The sequence below is a fragment of the Micromys minutus genome (assembly GCF_963924665.1).
Source record: "Micromys minutus genome assembly, chromosome: 7".
In the NCBI taxonomy this organism is placed as follows: Eukaryota; Metazoa; Chordata; class Mammalia; order Rodentia; family Muridae; genus Micromys; species Micromys minutus.
The window spans coordinates 37,567,951-37,590,864 of record NC_137976.1 but is presented as its reverse complement, the minus strand read 5'-3'; the positions used below and the strand labels follow the sequence as shown (position 1 = coordinate 37,590,864).

The 22,914-nt window shown below is 39.6% G+C and overlaps 1 protein-coding gene across 1 annotated transcript in view; it reads left to right on the top strand.

Moving 5' to 3' along the window:
- Positions 1-22,914, top strand: part of ABI3BP (ABI family member 3 binding protein) — a gene marked incomplete at both ends in the record, with an annotated part of 97,387 nt that overhangs the window by 52,540 nt on the left and 21,933 nt on the right. The window contains one exon of the mRNA XM_080919483.1: positions 2,776-2,955. Coding sequence (XP_080775609.1) covers positions 2,776-2,955 — 180 coding nt within the window. The remainder of the gene's footprint in view (positions 1-2,775; positions 2,956-22,914) is intronic.

Sequence of the window (22,914 nt, the reverse complement as noted above, 5' to 3'; positions counted from 1 at the left end):
TTTTCATCTAAAGGCTGTTGTAAGGAGACTAACTTCCAGGCAGCTAGGATAAGGTCTTAAGCCCACACCCACAGTGACACAAACCTATTCCAACAAAGTCATACCTCCTAATAGTGCCATCCCCTAGGTGAAGCATATACAAATTACCACACTCAGTGTCTATAATTTTCAATAACCAAGAATAAAAATGTTCATAAAATCACTTGTTTTGGGCAAGTGGAAAGTACATACATAGAACTTATCCTCCTGGCTGCTGAGGTGATTCCATTAGCGTAGCTCTCCTGAAGGGAATACATTTCTTCTTTCGAATGCAATCCTTTTATGTGCCTGTGTTAGTTAGCTTTTGTGACTGTGACAAATACCCAAAAGAAGAATCTTAGAAGGAAGGAAGGTTTTCTTTGGTTTATGCTTTGGTAGGTTTCAGTGCATTGTCAGCCAGCCTGGGTGACTTGAGTTTGTGGTGGCACAGAACACTGTGATGGAAGTGCATTGTAGAGCATTATTGTGCACCAAGAAGCAGAGAGACGGGGGCCAGGTGAAACTTTCTAGAGCATGCCCCAGTGTTCTTTGTCCTCCACATAGGTCCTACCTTCTACTTTCCACAATTTCCTATTCATGTCACCCTATTACCAATCATTCAAAGGATTAATCTACAGCTGAAACCATCTCATGACCTACTCTCAGTGACTTGGTCCACCAGCCTGGGACCAAACATTTAACTTGCAAGGTCTCAGAGAAACATTTCCCACACAAAGTCCTACATTGGTCAAGATTGTTCAGAATTGTTTGGGCTGAGGTACAATAAAATCTTCAGTGTGACTACTGGGAGTTCATGCTGTACTGAAGTGGTTAGTATTTCTTCACCATATGATTTTGGTAACTGAGAAACAGAATGTGAATTGTTAGATCAGTAAAGGCAGTCTTCTAAAAGGGCAAAAATATTTGCAAAATGAAAGAAACCCTCATCTTTCAAGGCATGCGTTTTATAATTCAAAAATTTGAGTCACCTGAGAAAAATATTAGACTATATTTTATAAAACTTCATGAATGAGGCCTTAACCAGCAAGTATCATTCAAATAGGCGTGGATCCTTAATGAAACAAATTAACAGTGGACTAAAGAATATATGGTGGGCTGGAGAGACCTGACGCAGTGGCTGAGAGGATTTCATGTCTTCACAGAGGACCAGAGTTTATTTCTCAGCACACACATGGTAGTTCTCAAACACATGTAACTCCAGTTCTGGGGATCTGACATCCTATTTTGGTTTTCAAGGTTTTTTTTTTTTTTTCTCGGATACAGTTTTTAAGGTTGTAATTAAGTATTTGTGGGTACATACACACACACACACACACACACACACACACACACACACACACACACATATATATGTAACAATAATATAGGAAAAGAGGCTATTAATTTGACGGGATAGGAGAGAGACTAGGAGGGGCTGTAGGGAGGAAAAGGGGATGTAATACAATTTTATTTTAATTAAAATATATTCTTTTTGTTGTTGTTGTTGAGCTTCATACAGTCTGTGAGTTGTTTCTGGGGTGTTCAGAGCTTTCTGGGGTTAGTATCCCATTATCAGTGACTGCATATTATATCTATTCTTTTGTGACTGGGTTATCTCACTCAGGATGATATTCTCTAGATGCAACCATTTTCTTAAGAATTTGGTTAAGTCATTGTTTCTGATAGCTGAGTAGTACTCCATTGTGTAAATGTACCACAATTTTTGTATCCATTCATCTACTGAAGGACATCTGAGTTCTTTCCAGTTTCTGGCTATTATAAATAGAGCTGCAGTGAACATTGTGGTGCATGTATCTTTGTTGTATGTTGGAGTGTCTCTGGGGTAAATGCCCAGAAGTGGAATAACTGGGTCTTCGGGTAGTACTATGTCCATTTTTCTGAGGAACCACCAGACTGATTTCCAGAGTGGTTTTATCAGTTTACAACCCCACCAACAGTGAAAGAGTGTTCCTCTTTCTCCACAGCCTCGCCAGCATCTGTTGTCATCTGAGTTTTGGATCTTGGCCAATCTGACTGGTGTGAGGTGGAATCTCAGGGTTGTTTTGATTTGCATTTCCCTGGTGGCTAAGGATGTTGAGCACTTCCTTAGATGTTTCTCAGCCACTCGATATTCCTTAATTGAGAACTTTTTGTTTAGCTCTGTACACCATTTTTTAATAGGGTTGGGTAATTCTCTGGTGTCTAGCTTTTTTTCAAGGGTTTTTACATGCAACATCATCCATTTCAGCAACTCAGTAAGCCCTATACCAGAAACATTTCTTCCTCTACACCCTGATCTGTTAGTTACCAAAAACAGAAGGTAGGGGTCTGGAGAGCATCCATGGGATGTTGAGACATCTCAAATTACATTGGTTAAATTTTACCAATAAGAAACTTTAGCTCCATGAACCATATCATATATATAATATTCTGGCCTACTTTGGAAAAATGAGCTCCCTGCCCCCATCCCCACACAACACCTCTCCCGACTCACTCTTTCAGTAACATACTACCAAGAATTAGATGTCTCAATATTTTGATTTTGATTTTAGTCTGCCTTATACATTATTAAGCACATTTTTTCTTGAATTTATTGTTGGTCAATGTTTTGGTCACCTGAGCATACTAAGAAGCCAAAGAAATCACATTTGTTCTATGAATAATGCCTCCAGGAGTCAAGGGTTACTGACTGGTGGTGGCTGCAATATGAGCGAAGGGGGTGAAATATCAGATGCTTACCTATATTTCTATGATCAGGTAAAAAGCCAAGCCTGAAAGTGCACATCAATACCACCAGTGACTCCATCCTCTTGAAGTTTCTGCGTCCAAATCCAAATGTAAAGCTGGAAGGTTTTCTCCTGGGATATGGCAGCAATGTGTCTCCAAACCAGTACTTCCCTCTTCCTACAGAAGGAAAATTCACGGAGGCTGTAGTTGGTAAGTGTTAGGGGAATGGACTCATGGATGGGTAAGCAGTAACAACTGTAACAAGATGTTCAAACTTGGAAGATGAGAAACATTTCTTCTACATCATTGACTGAGACCAATGTACTAATACAAATCACCTTTGTAACTGCAACCCTAGGCCCAAGTTCTTTATACTAAAGGTTTTTATTGCATGAAGAAACAGTTGTCTTAACTGCTCTTGGAACTGTCATTCTCGCCCACCAAATTGAATACATAAGGGAAGGAAATAGCTGAGATATTTGGGTTAGCCCTTGTGGCATTGTTTATATGAATAATTTTCCTTCTGTTATCTTTACTTTCTTATGGTAGAAAATGACAACTCTAGATTTTGGGTTATCCTTTCATACGATGTTATCCTTAGAAAGAAAAAGAAAACATGTTACACTTTAAAAATTTTTAACTATTTTTAATTATTTCAAACAAGGACATTAATGCTCAATCTGAATTATAAAATCATGCATTTCTTTGGGAATGTTTTAATGATGTAAAATTAGAGTTTTCAGGATGTGAGCCATCTTCTTGCTTTTTCTGTGAAAAGAAATGTAAATAAAACCCTTTCACAGGATTAAATGATTTGAAAAAGATGATTCATTGTAAAATTTTTGAAAGTCTAGGATGAGATTCACATTTTTTCCTCCTTGCTAAGATGTTGCTTAAGAGGTTGTCTCTGAACTTTCGAAGTGTGATCCCATGTGTTCAAGCACTTTATATTGATTCTAGTGTGTGTAGCAAGATGCCAAGATGAAGTCCTTTTGCCTATTGCTTTCCCCAGAAAAGACTCTGCTGCTCCTCAACGCCAGCCAGCCAAAAGATATTATTAATTAGTAACTAAGGATAATGTTGATAATTAGCAAGTAACTTGATTTTACATAATAAAACCACTTTAAAGCAGCCCTAAGAGTTTGTTACGCTCAAACTCTGAGAATTAGGAAGTTGTGCCAAGCATAATAACAAATTTCATGAAGAATTTGAATGTTTATAAATATTTCCTGGTATATATACTCTTCTTATGTATAGCAAGCAGAAACCTCAATCTTACCCTCACAAAGAGAGCAGATCTATCTTCCCCTTGACGGTGAGTGTTAGCATTAACATTGTATTTTTTATAAACCTTTTATTTTGTTGTTTAAATAGAGAATTTGGTCATTTGTTAGCTTTCTTTATAGCCAGTGGAAAAATTAATTATTAAAATGGAAGAAGTCAAATTATTAATGGAAAGTTGTGTAGAAAAACTAAAGAGACATTTCAGCTTAAACACTCCAACCTTTAATTGGTTTAATAAAGACAGTTGATCAAATAGGCTACTCCAAAAGAAGACAGCCAAAGAAACATAATTCCACCTCTAACAACAAAAATAATAGGAAACAATAATCATTGGTCCCTAATATCAATGGACTCAACTCCCTAATAAAATGACATAGACTGACAGACAGGAATGTAAGGAGGATCCAACATTTTGCTGCATACAGAAAACATAGTCCAGTGGCAAAGACAGACACTAGCTCAGAGTAAAAGGCTGAAAAACAAATTTCCAAGCAAATAGAACCAAGAAACAAGCTGGAGTAACCATTCTAATATTGAAAAAATTCAACTTTCAACAAAAGTTATCAAAATAAATAAATAAATACTCCGCAAAGGAAAAATTCACCAAGATGAAATCTCAATTCTGAATATCTATGCTCCAAATACAAGGGCACCTATATTCATAAAAGCAACCTTACTAAAGCTCAAAGCACACAGTGCACCTCACACAGTAATAATGGGAGACTTCAACACCGCACTCTCACCAATGGACAGATCATGGGCACAGAAACTAAACAAAAACACAGTAAAACTAACCGAAGTTATGAACCAAATGGATTTAATAGATATCTGTAGAACATTTCATCCTAAAACAAAAGAATATACCTTCTTCTCAGCACTTCATGGTACCTTCTCCAAAACTGACCATATAATTAGTCACAAAACAGGTCTCAACAGATACAAGAAGATTGAAATAATCTCATGCATCTAATCAGATCATCATGGACTATGACAGGTCTTTAGTAAGAACAAAGAAAAAAAACAAAAAGGTTACATACACATGGAAACTGAACAATGCTCTGTTCAATGATAACATGGGCAAGAAAGAAATAAAGAAAAATTTGAAGACTTTTTAGAATTTAATGAAAATAAAGGTACAACATACCCAAACTTATGGGATACAATGAAAATAGTGCTAAGAAGAAAACTCATAGCCATGAGTGCCTCCAAAAAGAAACTAGAGAAAGCATGCACTAACAGCTTGACAGCACACCTGAACGTTTTAGAACAATTGAAGCAAATGCACACAAGTGAAGTAGAAAGCAGGAAATAAACAAACTCGGGCTGAAATCAACCAAGTAGAAACAACAACAACAACAATAAAAAACTATATGACGAACCAACAAAACCAGAAGCTGTTTTTTGAGAAAATCATTGAGATAGGTAAACTCTTATCCAGACTAACCAGAGGGCACAGAGACTGTATTTAAATTAACAAAATAAGAAATGAAAAGGGAGACATAACAACAGAAACTGATAAATTTAAAAAAAAAATCAGATTCTACTACAAAAGCCTATACTCAACAAAACTGGAAAATCTGCACGAGATAAACAATTTTCTACATAGAGACCAGGAACCAAAGTTAAATCAGAATCAGATGAACCACCTAAACAGTCCCATAACCCCTAAAGAAATAGATGCAGTCATCAAAACTATCTCAAGCAAAAAAGCCCAGGGCCAGATGTGTCTAGTGCAGAATACTATCAGATCTTCAAAGAGGAGCTAATTGCAATACTTTTCAAACTATTCCAAAAAATAAAAAAGAAAAAAGAAAAGAAACAGAAGGAACACTGCTCAATTCCGTCTATGAAGCCGCAATTACATTTACACCTAAACCACAAAAAGAACCAAGAAAGAAAAAAAAAAACCTCAGACCAGTTTCCCTTACGAATATTGATGCAAAAAATTCAATAAAATCCTCAAAAACCGAATCCAAGAACACATCAAACGATCATACATCATGATCAAGAGTGCTTCATCTCAGGGATTCAGGAATGGTTCAATATGAGGAAATCCATCTACGTAATCCACTATATAAACAATCTCAAAGAAAAGTACCACATGACCATTTCATTAGATGCCGAGGAAGCATTTGACAAAATTCAACAGTTTTTCAGGGTAAAAAGGTTTTAGAAAGATCAGGAATTCAAGGCCCATACCTATACATAGTAAAAGAAATATACAGCAAACCCATAGCCAACACCAAACTAAATGGAGAAAAACTTGAAGCAATCCAACTAAAATCAGGGATTAAAGATTCCCACTCTCTCCCTACCTATTTAATATAGTAATTGAAGTACTGGTCAGAGCAATGAGACAACAAAAGGTGGTTAAAGGCATACAGATTGGAAAGGAAGAAGTCAAAATATCACTATTTGCAGGTGATATGATATAATACTTAAGTGACCCAAAAAATTCTACCAGAGAACTCCTACAGCTGATAAAAAATACCAGCAAAGAGGCTGGATGTAAAATTAACTCAAACAAATCAGTAGTCTTCCTGTACTCAAGAAATAAACGGGCTGAGAAAGAAATTAGGAAAAAAATACCCTTCACAATAGTCACAAACAATATGAAATACCTTGGTGTGACTCTAACTAAGCAAGCAAAGGACCTGTATGACAAGAGCTTCAAGTCTCTGAAGAAGGAAACTGAAGATCCCAGAAGTTAGAAAGATCTTGCATGCATATGGATTACCAGGATTAATATAGTAAAAATGGCCATCTTGCCAAAAGCAATTTACAGATTCAATGCAATCCCCATTAAAACCCCAAGACAATTCTGCATTGAGTTAAAAAGAGCAATTTACAAATTCATTTGGTATAACAACAACAAAAACAGGATAGCAAAAACTGTTCTCAACAATAAAGGAACTTCTGGGGGAATCACCACCCCTGACCTCAAGCTATATTACAGAGAAATAGTGTTAAAACTGTATGATATTGGTACAGACACATGAGGGTAGATCAATGGAATAGAATTGATACCCCAGAAATGAACACATACACCTATTATGGTCTCTTGAATTTTTACAAAGAAGCTAAAACCATCCAGTGAAAAAAAGATAGCATTTTCAACAAACAGAGCTGGTTCAACTGGCTGTCAGTATGCAGAAGAATGCAAATTGATCCATTCTTATCTCCCAGTACAAAGCTCAAGTCCAAGTGGATCAAGGACCTCCACATAAAACCAGGTACACTCAAACTAATAGGAGAGAAAGTCGGGAAGAGCCTTGAACACATGGCTACTGGGGAAATTTTCCTAAAGAGAAACCAATGGCTTATGCTTTAAGACCAAGGATTGAGAAATGGAACTTATTGATATTGTGTAGTTTCTGTAAGACTAAGGACACTGTCAAGAAAACAAAATGGCAGCCAACAGATTAGGAAAAGATCTTTACCAATCCCACATCTGATAGAGGTCTAATATCCAACATCTACAAAAAACTCAAGAAGTTAGATGCCAGAGAATCAAACAATCCTATTAAAAAACGGGGTACAGAGCTAAACAAAAAATTCTCGATTGAGGAATATCAAATGGCCGAGAAGCATCTAAGGAAGTTCTCGACATCCCTAGTCATCAGGGAAATGCACATCAAAACAACCCTGAGATTCCACCTCACACCAGTCAGAATGGCTAAGATCAAAAACTCAGATGGCAACAGATGCTGGCGAGGGTGCGTAGAAAGAGGAACACTCCTCCACTGTTGGTGGTATTGTAAGCTAGAACAACCACTCGATAAATCAGTCTGGTGATTTTTCAGAAAATTGGACATAGTACTACTACCTGAGGACCCAGCTATACCACTCCTGGGTATATACCCAAAATGTGCTCCAACATATAACAAGGACACATGCTCCACTATGTTCATAGCAGCCTTACTTATTATAACCAGAAGCTGAAAACAACCCAGATGTCCCTCAACAGATGAATATATACAGAACATGTGGTACATTTACACAATGGTGTATTACTCACCTATTAAAAACAATGACTTGATGAAATTCTGTGGCAAATAGATGGAGCTAGAAGATATCATCCTGAGTGCCTTACCCCTAGTCACAAAAGTACACACATAGTATGTACTCACTGATAAGTGATATTAGCCCCAAAACCCAGATTACCCAAGATACAATTCACAGACCACATGAAGCTTAAGAAGAAGGAAGACCATTGTGCAGATGCTTCAGTCCTTCAGATGGCAGAACAAAAATATCCACAGGAGGAAATACGGAGACAACTTTTGGAGCAGAGACTGAAGCAAAGACCATCCAGAGACTCCCTCACCTGGAGATCTAGCCCACATTCAGCCACCAAGCCCTGACAATATTCCTGATGCCAAGAAGCGCTTGCAGACAGGAGCCCAATATAGCTGTCTCCTGAGAAGCTCTGCCAGATCATGACAAATACAGAGACAGATGCTCAAAGTCAACCACTGAACTTAGAATGGGTTCCCCAATGACAGAGTTAAAGAATTGAAGGATCTGAAGGGGCTTACAACCCATAAGAATAACAACACCAACCAACCAGAGCTCCGAGGGACTTCCACTATCCAAACAGTACATATTGTCAGACCAATGGCTCCAGCTGCAAATATAACAGAGGATGGCCTTTGGGGCATCAATGAGAAGAGAAGCCCTAGGTTGTGTCTAGGCTTGATGCTTCAGTGTAGGAGATTGTCAGTGAGGGGAGATGGGAGGGAGTGGGAGGGTGAGGTAGGTACCCTCATAGAAGCAGGGGGAGGAGGGAAAAGATAGGAAGTTTATGGAGGGGAAACTGGGAAAGGCAACAATTTGAAATGTAAATAAAATATATCCAAAAAAAAATAAACCCACCAAAAATAAAATAAAATAAAGTATGTATCTCTATCATAAGAAAGATTTTAATAATTTTATAGCTTTATTATATTATTGGAACTAATCCTATAACATCATTTGATACCTAGTCCATACTTAAAATTTCTCATGTGGTCTTACAATGTCTTTTTAGTCCTGGTCTGTTTGAATCACTGTCTAAATAAAGTCCATATGATAGATTATAGATTTTCTTTTCTTTTTCTCTTTGAATATCATTGGTATATAGGAAAATTGGAATACCCATTGGTAGGGTATCCACAGCCTGCATTTAACTAGCTATTTCTGTTGTGTGTTTTTCTTTGTAGTACAGAAGATAGCCTACTGGAGAATAGAGACAAACTGCATGTTAGATGGGATTTACATTATCCCAAATTCTCTAGATCAGACACGTTTTCCTAAACAGTACTTTCATATCCATCTGTACGGAAGTGACAAGAGTTTGTCCTTGCAACTTGTCAGAAAGCTTCTGGCCAGATGACACTCTTGCGAGGTTTAGACAGTTGTCTATTAGTAAATATCCTCACAGTTCAGAATCTACCCAGGACAGAGATATGATTCCGGCCTGTTCTTTAGACCTTGACTTTAGCAAACATGCTTCCTGAGCATTAGTGAGAATATTCAAATTCATATGGTTTTGTAGAATTGCTTGTTTTAAGTCATCTTTTAGACTTCAGAATGAAGAACAGACACTCCCTACACTGTTCTGCTTAAAGCATCCTCAGTATATTTATTAAGAGCTTCAATATGTCAAATGCTCTCTAGTCCCATAGACAGTATAAAAATGGAGGCTAGGTAATAATATAAAGGGAAAACACTCCACATCTAGAGACACTGTAGCATAAGTGTATTTGCAGGGTGATCTAGAGTTTTTAACCAGTAACTTCTAGTCAAAGAAACCCTAGAGTATTTTGCTAATCTGTTTTAGGAGTAACTAAGGCTGCAGAGCCACTGGTGCTCTTAGGAGATGCCCGCCATCTTCTTAGTCTTATGATCCACTTATCAGTTAAAGGGCCTAGGCTGATATCTATATGAAAGCATACCAAAACATTAATGAGGGATATTTGCTAAGGACAAGTATTATCCTCTAGTTGAGCTGTATCTGCTGGCAATCCTTTCCAATGGATATGATTAGCACATTCGACCTTCTCAGAGGACCAAGGTCTCCAAGAATAAGGAGGATAGCATCTAGTTCACACATATTTAGTTTCAGGGTGTGTGGTTTGATAAACTAGGAAAATCAGAAAGCCAAATTGAAGAATAACTTTACTGGCCAGCATTGGACTATTACCTGTTGACTGGAAGGGAGAGGAAAGATCAGAATAGAACTTAGTGACCAGGGATTGATGTTCCTTGGCTTCAGGCTGCAGAAAATATTATTTACATTTTAAAAAAGCATAAGTGTTATTTATTCTTTATTGCTGGGGTGTTTGCGTTGCTCTATCTGGGATGCCAATGTCCCTGATGGGGGTTTCATGGGGAGGCTTATACGAATTGAATCACTGTCTCCTTTTAGAATCTGGCCTGGCTTGTTTTGTTTTGTATTATTATCAATTATTCCTTTCTTAAGCTATATTTCTCCCACATAAAAAGCCAAATATTTACTTTTTAAAAAATAGTTAAGGTCAGATGATGGTCATTAGAGGTGACTTTTAGGGGCCAAGGAGGAATCCTTGCTTCTAGGGGTTTTCTTTTTCATCTGCTAGGATGCACTAGGGTCTTGCTAACCATTAGAAACACTTAGGTCATTTTTCTATGCCATGACCCCTTCTTTAAAAAAATGTTCTCTGGTTAGACTCCAACCTCCGGGGTGTGCATTTTCTCTCTGACTTAGGTCAGAATGATTTGCATTGAATGGGAACCACCAAATACTTGTGGCATAGAATATAATAGACTCAAAGCTACTCAGATTTAAGAGGTAATTTAATTAGGCTCGATTACCAGGCAAGTCAGTACAGTGCCATTCAGGGAGATCACAGACAAGTCACTGTTTTGAGGCTCCTTAAGGACAGAGATTCGAAATGCCTAGTAGGCTATTTCATGTGGCATTCCTAGAACTCTAACTTGCCCGTTAGATTAATGTGTTCTTTTATATTAATTCTTTTTCTTTTCTAACATTCTAGTAGAAGCATCAAATAGTTCAACATTTTTTTCTTTTTTTATGTTTCTTGCTTTTAAATTTTAATAAAATTACATCATTTTCTTTTTTGTCCTCCCCCAGCTCCTCCTCCTTTCCCTTGACCGTCCCATTCTCAAGCTGATAGCCTCTTTTGCTTGGATTATATTCTTTGTGTGTGTGTGTGTATGTGTGTGTGTGTGTGTGTATGTGTGTGTGTGTGTCTGTCTGTCTGTCTGTCTACACAAATGTATAAAAATGGAACCTGCATCTGTTTTTGTTGCTTGTGTGTATATAATTTTAAGGCTGACCACTCTGCATTAAACAACCAATGGGACTCATTTTATTTTATTAGTTCTTTGAATGTTTTTAATATGTTTTGATCTTGTTTACAACCCCTTCTTGAACCATTCTCAAATCCAACTCCCTTCTGTATCTATCCAACTTTACGTCTTTGAAAAAATAATCTGTCAAGTTGAATTCTTGCTCTCCAAATATTCTTGGTTGTGTGGTCTTCCACTGGAGTCTGGTCAATTTACCAGGGGCCTACATTCTTAGAGAAAGTCATCTTTTTCTTTCCCAGCATCTAGCAATGGCCAATACCCCCACAGCTGGGCATGGGAGTGTGTGCCCAACTCCCCTTTTCACGCTGAGAACCCGTTTAGCTTGAGCTTGCGCTGGTTTTGTGTATACTGTTGTAACGGCTGTGAGTCCCTAACAGCACCCCTCCACCCCTGTGTCTATAAAACAGTACATCCTTGTACGCATCCCCTCCTGTGGCTTTTACTCTTTCTAGCCCCTCTTTATGTTTTTTCTTAATTGATATTGTTTTTAATTTTTGTTTATAGTCCAGTTGTTAATTCCTCCGGTTCTGCCCTCAGACAGTTCCTGTCTGTAAGCACTGCAAAACATCAGTGTCAGGTCCCTGGGCCTCCCCTAGAGCTGGGTCCCAATTTGGGCCTGTCACTGGACCTCCTTTCCCTCTCTATTTTTGGTCCCTGCAGCTCTTTTAGACAGAAACAATTCTGGGTCAGAGTTTTTGACTGTGGGATGGCAACCCCATCCCTCACTTGAAGCCCTGTCTTTCTACTAGAGGTGGGCTCTTCAAGTTCCCTCTCCCCACTGTTAGACATTTTATCCAAGGTCTCTCTCTTTGTATGTTTCTTTTTAAAAGATTTATTGTTATTTTTAATTGCACACACATATGGATGTGTGTATGCATCTCTCTCTCTCTCTCTCTCTCTCTCTCTCTCTCTCTCTCTTTGTGTGTGTGTGTACCTATGATTGTAGATGGTTGCAGAAGCCAGAAGAGAGTTTCAGATCTCTTGAAGCAGGAGTTATAGGCAGTTGTGAGCCACTTAACCTGCTGGAAACCGAGCTGTGTGCCTTCAGTCCTCTGCAAGAGTAGTTTGTGTTTTTAACTGCTGAACCATCTCTCCGGCCCTGTTTGGTCACATTTCTCTATACTAAGAAATCTGTGTGCTTTCTTTTTCACTTCAGAACAGACTCATGGTCTAAATCAAATGAACGTTTTCAGCTCATGAGATTTACTGCTTAGAGTCTTGCCTGTTTGCATCCATTATTTCTAATTCATTAGCCAGCACACATTAGCTTTCTGTTGCTGTAATAAATTAACACAAACTTGGCAGGTTAAAACATCTTACAGTTGTAGATCAGAACAGCTGGGTCTCAGTGGGTTAAAATCAAGGTGTCGACTAGATTACGTTCTTATCTGGTGGCTGAGCATACTGTGATTTCTTGCCTTTTCCAGCTTCACAGATGGTCTGCATGCCTCTTCTACCTTAGAGCTAACAACAGTAGACCACGCTGACCTATCACGGCCGATACCCCGGCCTCTTGTAATTACGAAAAACTGTGATTGTACTGAGCCCATCTAGACATGTCTGGATGCTGTCTTTATTTTAGGCCAGCTGATTAACAACCTCAATTCTACCTGCAAAGTAAACTTCCTTAGTTGTGTGACCTCACATATCACAGGGGAGAGAAGTAGTCTTTGGGGCCTGTGATCCTATCTGTCACAGCAGCAGTCTTGACATTCATGTCTCCTTTGTCTTTCTCCTGCCAGTTTACTAAAAGGCTATTGTCTGTTCTGTTCATTGGTAGCAGGTCAGCTTTTCACAGCTATGTTGTGGGTAGATGATGATCTTCTGATTGTAAACTGATGAGCTAAAATCCCTTGAGAGTGAAGGAGCAAGAGAATTTTATTTCTTTCTGCAAAGAAAGCATCTTTTTATAGCAACAACTCACTCCCTTTTTTTACTTTGTTTTTTTTATTTTTTTTCAATTTTATTGGATATTCTCTGTATTTACATTTCAAATGTTATACCCTTTCTCCCCCTCCTCCACCTCAACTTGCTTCCATGAAGGTGCTCCCTCTCCCAATCACCCTCTCCATCTCAGTGCCTTAGCTGTTGATGGTGTTGTTCTTCCCATGAGGTGCAAACCCTTCAGCTCTTTCAGTCCTTTCTCTAGCTCTTTCATTGGGGTCCCCATGTTCAGTCTGATGTTTAGCTGCAAGCATACTCATCTGTATCTAAATGAATCTGGGAGAGCCTCTGAGGAGACATCCATGTCTGGTTCCTGCCAGTAAACACTTCTTGACATTAGTGCTTGGGTTTGGTGGCTGCATATGGGGTGGTTCTCCAGGTGAGGCAGTCTCTGTAGATCTTTTCTTCAATCCCTGCTCCTCTATTTGGCTGTGTATTTCCTCCCCTGTTTTGTTCTCCCTTCTAAGAAGAACTGAGGTGTTCACATTCTAGTCTTCCTTCTTTTTGAGCTTCATAGGTTGTGTGGATGGTTTCTTGGGTTTCCGAACACTTCTAGCTACCATTCACTATAGCCACCAGGAAGCTGAGACATAAGGATTGCCATGAGTTTCAGTCCAGTCCGGACTACAGGGTTAGACTGAGTCTCAAAGGGGCAATGGGGTGGGATTTTAGTAGATTGATTGAAGCAGTAGAAAAAGTTACCTAATGCCCACCAGAGTTCAGAAATGGTTTTAAAAACAAACAAACCCCAGGATTATTAATGAATACATCATCTAGGTTTCTAAGCCTCCATTTTTCTTTTGACGAATATCCCGAATCAGTCTGGCTCTGAAATCACAGAGACTCACCTGTGCCCAATTGAGTAACACAGCCAAAATCTGCACCACTGTGCACAGCTCTTGCCGCTCAGTTTTACGTTCAGCTGTTGATCATTTTTGCAAATATTCTAGAGAGGAGGGGGAGAAAGAGGAGAGAGATGGGAGGGGAGGAGGAAGAGGAAAGAAGAGAGAGAGAGAGAGAGAGAGAGAGAGAGAGAGAGAGAGAGAGAGAATGAGTGAGAGTGAGAGAGAGTGAGAGAGTGAGAGAGTGAGAGAGAGTGAGAGAGTGAGAGAGAGTGAGAGAGTTCATCAACTGGGTAGCATAAGGCAAACAGCTTTACTTTGCTGGCTTGGATACGAAATGGAAAAGTGTCTAGTCTACTCAAAAACTACTGCAAATGCTGCTGACTGGAGAGCGTGTCTTCAATCCAGGTGTCAGAAATTCAGTAGGTTTGGTAAAGAAGAGTTTTAATAACTACAGTTGTAATCGTTTTTCAAGGAGCACATTTTGTGCAGCGATGGGCCTCTCGGGACACTTCCAGGCACCATCTTGTGGATTGATTCCAGGACTAGTGCTGAGTCCCATCAGATGCTGTATCCTGGAAGGAGCCCTGGGCCAGAAGGATGACCTCCTATCTCCTAAGAATATATACACTTAACTTGAGAAGCAGCTGATAGAAAAAAGACGTCTGAGTCAAATAGACTTGGATTCAAAGTCTATTTGCTTACTGTGGAGTGGTGTGGAGGAAGGTATTTAACTTCTCTGATCTTCCAGAAGTGTTGTGAAGACTGGATAAACTATGCACAGCACAGTATCTAGGTCCTAGCATAGTGTATGCACATTCTATACATATTCATCAGTTTCTCATAGATGTTGAATGGATTTGGTCTTGACATACTTCATGTTTCTGAGCTTTGTTGTTGTTGCTAACAAGGGTTGGGCTATGTTATTTCCCCTGCAGTGTTGGTTTATGCAAGGTTTTCGCATCTAGTGTGAAAATGCTTGGTCACAGTGTGGCTGTGTGATTTAGTTTGGTTTTTTATTTGGCTCTGAGAAGGGAGGCCAGAACATCATAGAAGTTATTTTAGTGAGGTATATAACTAAAAACAGTTGCATTCTTCTCACTCTTTTGTCTCAAGCAGGTTTTCATGACAGGGACAACTCTCAAAACAATATTAGGAAATAAAAGTCAAAGCAAAATTGAAGGCTGTGATAGCAGCCGTGGTGTGGTCGCACATAGTGCTCCTATGGTCAGGGTCTAATCAAGTGGAGACATGTATGAAAGCTGTCTCCTTACACTTAGTGACTAGAGACCAGGTGCTGCATAGAATCTATAGCTGTGGTTCCAAAGGAAGAGAATGGTGATTCTCCACTTTATAGATTTCATATCTGCCAGCATCTCCAGCAAATTAGTTATTAGTAAGAATATATAAGAAATTTGACTTGCTCAACTAAACACAATGAAAATGAGAAAGAGTTTCATTAATCAACTGATAACTTAGCAAGTTTAGGTAAAATATAATTGTTTCTTATTTTGATGTGTTTTTCTTTTTTCTTTTTCTTTTCTTTCTTTTTTTTTTTTTGGATATTTTCTTTATTCACATTTCAAATGTTATTCCCTTTCCCAGTTTCCCCTCCAGAAACCCCCCATCCCATTTCCCCTCCCTCTGCTCTTATGAGGTTGCTCCCCCACCCACCAACTCCCTCTTACTTCCCAACCCTGGCATTGCCCTATACTGGGGCATCAAATCTTCACAGGACCAAGGGCCTCTCCTCCCACTGATGCCTGATTAAGTCACCCTCTGCTACATATACAGCTGGAGCCATGGATCATTCCATGTGTACTTTTTGGTTGGTGCTTTAGTCCCTGGAAGCTCTGGGGGTCTGGTTGGTTGATATTGTTGTTCTTCTTATGGGGTTGCAAACCCCTTCAGCTCCTTCAGTTCTTTCTTTAACTCCTCCATTGGGGACTCTGTTCTCAGTCCAATGATTGGCTGTGAGCATCCGCCTCTATATTGGTCAGGCTCTGGCAGAACCTCTCAGGAGACATCCATATCAGGTTCCTGCCAGCAAGCACTTCTTGGCATCAGCAATAGTGTCTGGATTTGGTGTCTGTATATGGGACGGATCCCCAGGTGGGGCAGTCTCTGAATGGCCTTTCCTTTAGTCTATGCTCCACACTGTGTCCCCATATTTCCTCCTGTGAGTATTTTGTTCCCCCTTCTAAGAAGGACTGAAGCATCCACACTTTGATCTTTCTTCTTGAGCTTCATGTTGTCTGTGAATTCTATCTTGGGTATTCCAGGCTTTGGGCTAATACCCACTTATCACTGAGCACATACTGTGTGTGTGTTCTTTTGTGATTGGGTTACCTCACTCAGGATGATAGTTTCTAGTTCCATCCATTTGCCTAAGCATTTCATTGTTTTTTTTTTTGTCATTGTTTTTAATAGCTGGGTAGTGCTCCATTGTGTAAATGTACTACATTTTCTGTATCCACTCTTCTGTTGAAGGACATCTAGGTTCTTTCCAGATTCTGGCTGTTATAAATAAAGCTGCTATGAACATGGTGGACCATGTGCCCTTGTTATATGTTGGAGCATCATTTGGGTATATGCCCAGGAGTGGTATATCTTGGCTCTCAGGTAGTACTATATTCAGTATTCTTGGGACCTGCCAGACTTATTTCCAGAGTGGTTGTACCAGTTTACAATCCCACCAACAATGGAGGTGTATTCTTCTTTCTCCACATCTTTGACAGCATATGCTGTCACCTGGGTTTTTTTTTTTTTTTTTTTTTTTTTTTTTTTTTTTTTTTTTTTTTTTTTTGAGGAAAGTCTAGTTTAAAAACATTCTGAATACAGTTTACTGATAGAAATGGAGACACGAATAAACATAAATCAGATGCTATAAAATTTAACACAGCATATACTCTTATGCATTAATAATGGCTCTCTAAAGCTTGATCCTTGACTGTAAAAGCATGTATTACAGTTAATTTTTATGGATGTGAGATGGGGGGCTGGCACTCATGATGTGAGATACGAGAACCATTTCTCTGTTTCCAAATTGTGAGTCCTGTGCATTGAGGACACATCTGTCCCAGAGGCATGCACTTTCCTGACTGAGCCATCTTGCTGAGTCTTCCCTTAATGTTTATATTTGACTAGACAACAACGGGAAAATGCATTACTTTCTTCTATCATTGTAATTTACACTCTTAGCTTCCCATTTTTAATCTCTACACAATTAAGCATCCACTCATCATTTTGTGCAGAAGCGCCATAAAGTTTAAAATGGTGGAGGTGGTCACCGTTTATTCTCCTGAAGGCCAGCGTCACGGGGAAAGTGGTTGCGGATTTGTTGCTGAGAACAGCTAGAAGTGGAGCTTGGGTTGGAAGAAAGCTGGTGGGAAGGAGGCAGGAGGAATAACAGAGGGGAGTGATGTGGACCAGGCGAAGCCCCCTTCCCTGATGGAACCCTTAGATCATTAGCAAGAGGTCAACAGCTATCAGCAATGAAGATGGGTGATTACCAAACTCCCAAAGGACAGCTGTTGGGCATGTAGCAGTTTTTTGAATCCTCTTACCCAGCAGAGGTTGTGACCTCTTTCATGGTTGAAGGACCCTTTTCACAGGGGATGCATAGCAGAGATTCTGCATATCAAGTACATATTGGCATCACAATTCATAACAGTAGCAACATTACTGTTTTGAAGTAGCAAGGAAAATGTTTTGGTTAGGGATCACCACAACATGAGGGATTGTATTAAAGTGTCTCGGCATTAGGGAGGTTGAGAACCACTGCTCTTATCCATAAGAAAATCAAAGCTTACATTCATGTCTCAACATTATGTAGCAGTCAGTGCAGGTCTGTAATGTGACTCCAGAAATCTGGCTGAGAACTGAGTCCCTGTGTTTTAAGAATGGTCACCACTTCAGAGGGAATCTTTTGGTCTACAATTAGAACTCCTTCTGCTTTGCTCCTGTAATCCCCTATAAAAATTCTTCCTTGTTTTTAAGAGGCCAAGCATCAGAACTACCTAATCCTTAATATGTGAGTTTTGATGTGTAATGGCTGGGCCCGCAAGACTTGTGTTTTGCCACCTCCTCTGTCTGTGTTATGGTTTCCCACATGACCCGTGGTGGTGTTTCATCTCCACTGGAGGCCAGGGCAGAAACCATTTATGGCCCTCTCTGTGTGTATTGTACAGACTGTGTTTTCTTTTACCACACTCCATGTGAACTTCTATTACTAATTTCGATATCTGTTCACCTGGCCTTGGGTATCTGGCTTAAACATTACTGTTAATATGAGGAGGGGGTGAAGAGGGAGAGAAAGTGAACTGTCTTCCTTCATACTCCACCTAAGTAAACTCCCATGAATTGAAGATCCTAAGGGCCTTATATTTCTTTTTTCTTTCATGTTGTTTTGAACTTAGAAACACAATAAATTAATGAAATGGAGACTCACAAAGTCACAAATAATTAATAAATTTGGGGACTCACAAAGTCTGAAAGAGTTTTGAGTACCACTTAAGATAGATCATTTTTTCTTCTTTATCTAAGGCCACTTTCTGAGTTACTTATTTTTCTAGAAATAGATTTATATGAGGTAAATATTTGGCTTTAAATCTTCAAGATAAATCCAAATTTTGTCCCTAAAAATTGGAAATCCTAGAATAATTTGATTTTCTCCCAAGGCATAAAATTTAGCAGAATTGAAGTAAATTTTTAAAGTGTTTAAAGTTATTGTCAGAGCAGGTATCAACTTCTGAATAAATGAGTGAGTTTTTAATAAATGCATATCATTTTTTAATCAGTTCACCATTAGTTTATTACCAGAAAGGCCTGTTTTGAAAAGAGACAACTATTTCTCCATGTGGTGCTAAAAGATAAATTCCTTTAATACTTTATTTTTTTTCTATTGGATTTAACTGGACTTTATTCATCTGCCTGATCTCAGAAAGTAATGCATTGTTTCCAAGTCAACCTTCCCTTGGAAATTCACTAAAAGCAAATATGTATATTCTCACTGCAAAGTACAGGATTTTATTTTTCAGCCATATTGTATAAGGTACTGAGATCAAAATCTAACTTTTGGTTATTTGTTTAAATTGTCCTCTGTTTTCATGGGCTAAATGGCTGTTTGTTCCAGATATACTATTGCAGAATCATTGCAAGAGTCAGGCTGTTAAGGTGGTTTTACATGGAAAGCTAGCTGATGATAAAGGTTAAACTGGGGAGAGGGGAACTGAGGGTTATCCAGGGAACGGAAACACAAGAAAAGTTAGGTACTAGACTTTCCTTTCGATTTAGGAATAATTCAAAACCAAGGACAATAGTCTTATCAGCTTTCATAATTGCCACATTATTTCCCTTGGAATGGGTCACTTGCCCATCAACCTCAGTGATCTTTGAGTTGTGTGAGTCAGACCACTTGCTCTGCTGTGCTAGGAAAACTGCACTTGGCTTTATTGTTGTGTTGTTGTTATACTGGGGTTTTTGTGCATGTGCTCATCTGTGTCTTATTTTACCAGCCTAATGAGACCTCCCAGAGGCAGAGCTGGACCTCATCATTCCGATGTTGTGTTTGGTAACTAGATTCAATGAATTTGAGCTATCCTCAGTTCTCCAAACGAGGCTCAGTGTCAACAAAACAAAGCATCTCTCCTGACTATAGTAGTAGTCACTGGAGAAAGTTACTTGAGGCTAGGGGTTGACTCTACCATTGGCAAATGCCTGGTTTGCCTGGCACATCAAGATTTACACCTACTGTTTGGTGTGATTATTAAATGTGTATCATTTTCTCATGGTCTCCCACTTGAGTTGGAATGAAACCTAGTTAATCTATTTGCAAAGGGAGCCTAATATTCTCAGCATGATCCTCAGTTTTATAGTTTGATCAGTAGGTGACAGCCAAAACTTAGCTTTCATACTGGTAGTGCTCTGTGAGACAGGAAATCAAGGGAAGATGTTGGCTCTGAGCTCTCTTCCATGTCCACTCACCAAATGGAGTTTGCAGTCGCTAATCCGAATATTCTGGGATGGAAGTTTTCATCAGCCAATGATTTTTTAGTTCCCTCAAAGTCCTAGGCTGAGGAATTGGTCCTCAGAGTTGCCCTCTAGAACAAACACTTTTAGCAGCATCCTCTTTATTGCAGGGAAGCTAGTGGATTCCTGGAGGTTTAGGGAGATGCCAGGAGAAGGCTGGCCCCAAGTCTGACTTGGTCTTAGCCACCACAGCACTGTGATTTTTTTCAGTCCAATGGGATATGCATTTCTGATTCCTTTTAGCTGCATGGGGAAACTCCTTTTAGGGAACTGTTCTTGTTCCTGGAATGCCCATTAGAATATTTTAAAAGAGAGGGAAGCAATACCCTGCTGTTTGAAGTCTTTGACTTTGGACACTATACTTTGGAAAAACGTCTCCAAATGAAGTCTTGCTTGCCACCAGATCTTTCAAAAAGATAATGTTAAAAAGTTTCAAATGTGTATATTCACAAGAATGGACCCTATTTCGAAAGCTAGTCCTCGACAAACATTAGACCAGCTAATAGACAACAAACACCCTATTCTAAGCTTCTCTGTGAGCTTCACATCTAAGCACAGGCAAAGAGGCCAGCGCTTCAGTATCTGGCAGGCTCCTAAGTCAGAAAGGATGTGTCCTGGCCTTTAGAACAAGGGTCAGAGAATTATGTTAACTGAGTATTTGTGATGTCAGGAAGAGAAACTGAGTGGGGAAGTGGAAGAGGATTAGTTTGCAACAGTAGCTGGATGAGACATACCGGGCTCTGTGCCAGATCACAGGAAACAAGATTAACCTGGGACATACACATAGCCAGTGTGCAGGGACAGGTAGTGAGGGTCACATCAGTGCTGGCTTCATGAGCAGGTGACAAGTGCCCTTGGAGGACCTCTGTTCAGAGTTAAATGAGTCATTACTACTCTTTATAGTTCATGGTTTTCTTTCCAATGCATTTAGTAAGTGACATCCTCTGGACCCAGGGTGGGGTGTAGAAGACTAAACTTCTGTGCTTTGGCCTTCCACACCCCTCACCTCCTCAGTTCAGATCTCAGTTGCTTTGTCTCCAAGACTCTTATGCTTCCCTTCACTGTGTCCAGCATAGCTTGGTCCTGGAAATATGACTCAGGCAATGAGGAAATGAAGAGCTTACAGACAGACAAACAGACACGCAGATACATAGACAAATACACTGAAAGTCACACTGACAAGCTGGAGTCAGGTGTGCTGGTCTGGAAAGGCACCTGCTACACTACTGGGAACTTGAGCATATTTATTATACACAAGGTAGTTTGGGTAGGAGGTCTCTGTAGGGGGGCAGTCTTGGGTCATAGTCATTCTTGAGGAGGAAGCTTCAACTGGTTTCTACACACACTGGCAATATTCATACATCCAACCAGAGGGAGGAACTGCCAGTTCTCTGAGCCTGACCTGGGGAGGGGTTTGTCAGTTCCTAGGGGTCTGAGACACTTGGGTCGTTGACATGGCTGTGCCCCTGTCGATGTTACACAGTTATTCAATACTTTATCTATTCCTCACACATTCACTCAGAACCTCCACCCCTCTCTCCACATGCTGTCTGATTGGCCACTGATGTCTCACACTCACAATTAACAACTTAAGCTTGCTTCCATCTCTAGCAGACCCTTGGGCATGAACTCAAGAAGAGCTAGAGTATGAACACACACTATGGTACCATATGGCCAGACATGGTGGCTGTTGTGATTGTACTAGCTGGAGGTATCACTTACCATTACTTAGGGTATTTGATTGAAGCAAGTGCCATTCTGATCCTAAGCTATATATGAATGTCCCACTGCAGAGACTGCAGTCACACAAGGTGTATAGTTTGGAGTGACAGATCTATGGAAAATACAGCTTGAGTTTTATGTACTGATGGCTCAGATGTGGAGATAAGAATCTTTGATGTAATGAAACACACTTTTGTCTGTCTATTTTCTGTTGCTATACAGACTACCCAAGACTATGAATTTATTAAAACAAGATTTATCTGGGCTCATGATTTTGGAGGCTATAAAGTCCAGGACTAGGCAGATGAATCTAGAAAAGTCCTTGTGCTGCTCCACAACATGGCAAATGGTGTCATGTAGTTATATACAGATTGTAAGCTGGTGTATGCACAAGGGAGGGCACAGAGTGTGTACGTGAGAGAGGACGTGCTGGGCTTGGTTTATAATGACCTGCTAGGAGTCCCAGTTGGCTCTTCCTCTCATATCTCATGTAGGAATTGAGCCTCATAATGAAGCACAGCAAAGTTCAAAGTAGTTGGAGTCAGAGATAAAGTAGGGTGTGGTTAAGGAGAATGGGGCCCATCCCCAGAGTATCACTTTAAATGTCAAACACCATGACAGATCAAGGTAAAGATAGGGAAAAAAAGGAGAAGGTATTTTTTTATGTCCTTAATAATTCTTTCTCTCTGTTTTTTTAAGAAGACTTTTACTATTTGATTTTTACACCTGGGTCCAGAATTAACATAGGTAGTCCTGGGTGAAATATGCCTTTAATAGGATTGCCTTCTCAAATCTCATCAAATTCAAGGTCGAACCCTGAGTGGAACTACGCAGACTTCTCTTTCAAGGGGATGGGGTTTTGACACGGCACCGTTCTGGAGACAGCAAGAAAGTCTTTGTTCCAGACATGTTAGTAGACTGTGAGGAATGAGTAAGCACAGCAGAGCTCTGAGGACATTTGGCTCAGAAAGAAAAGCCCTCTGCTTTGGATCTT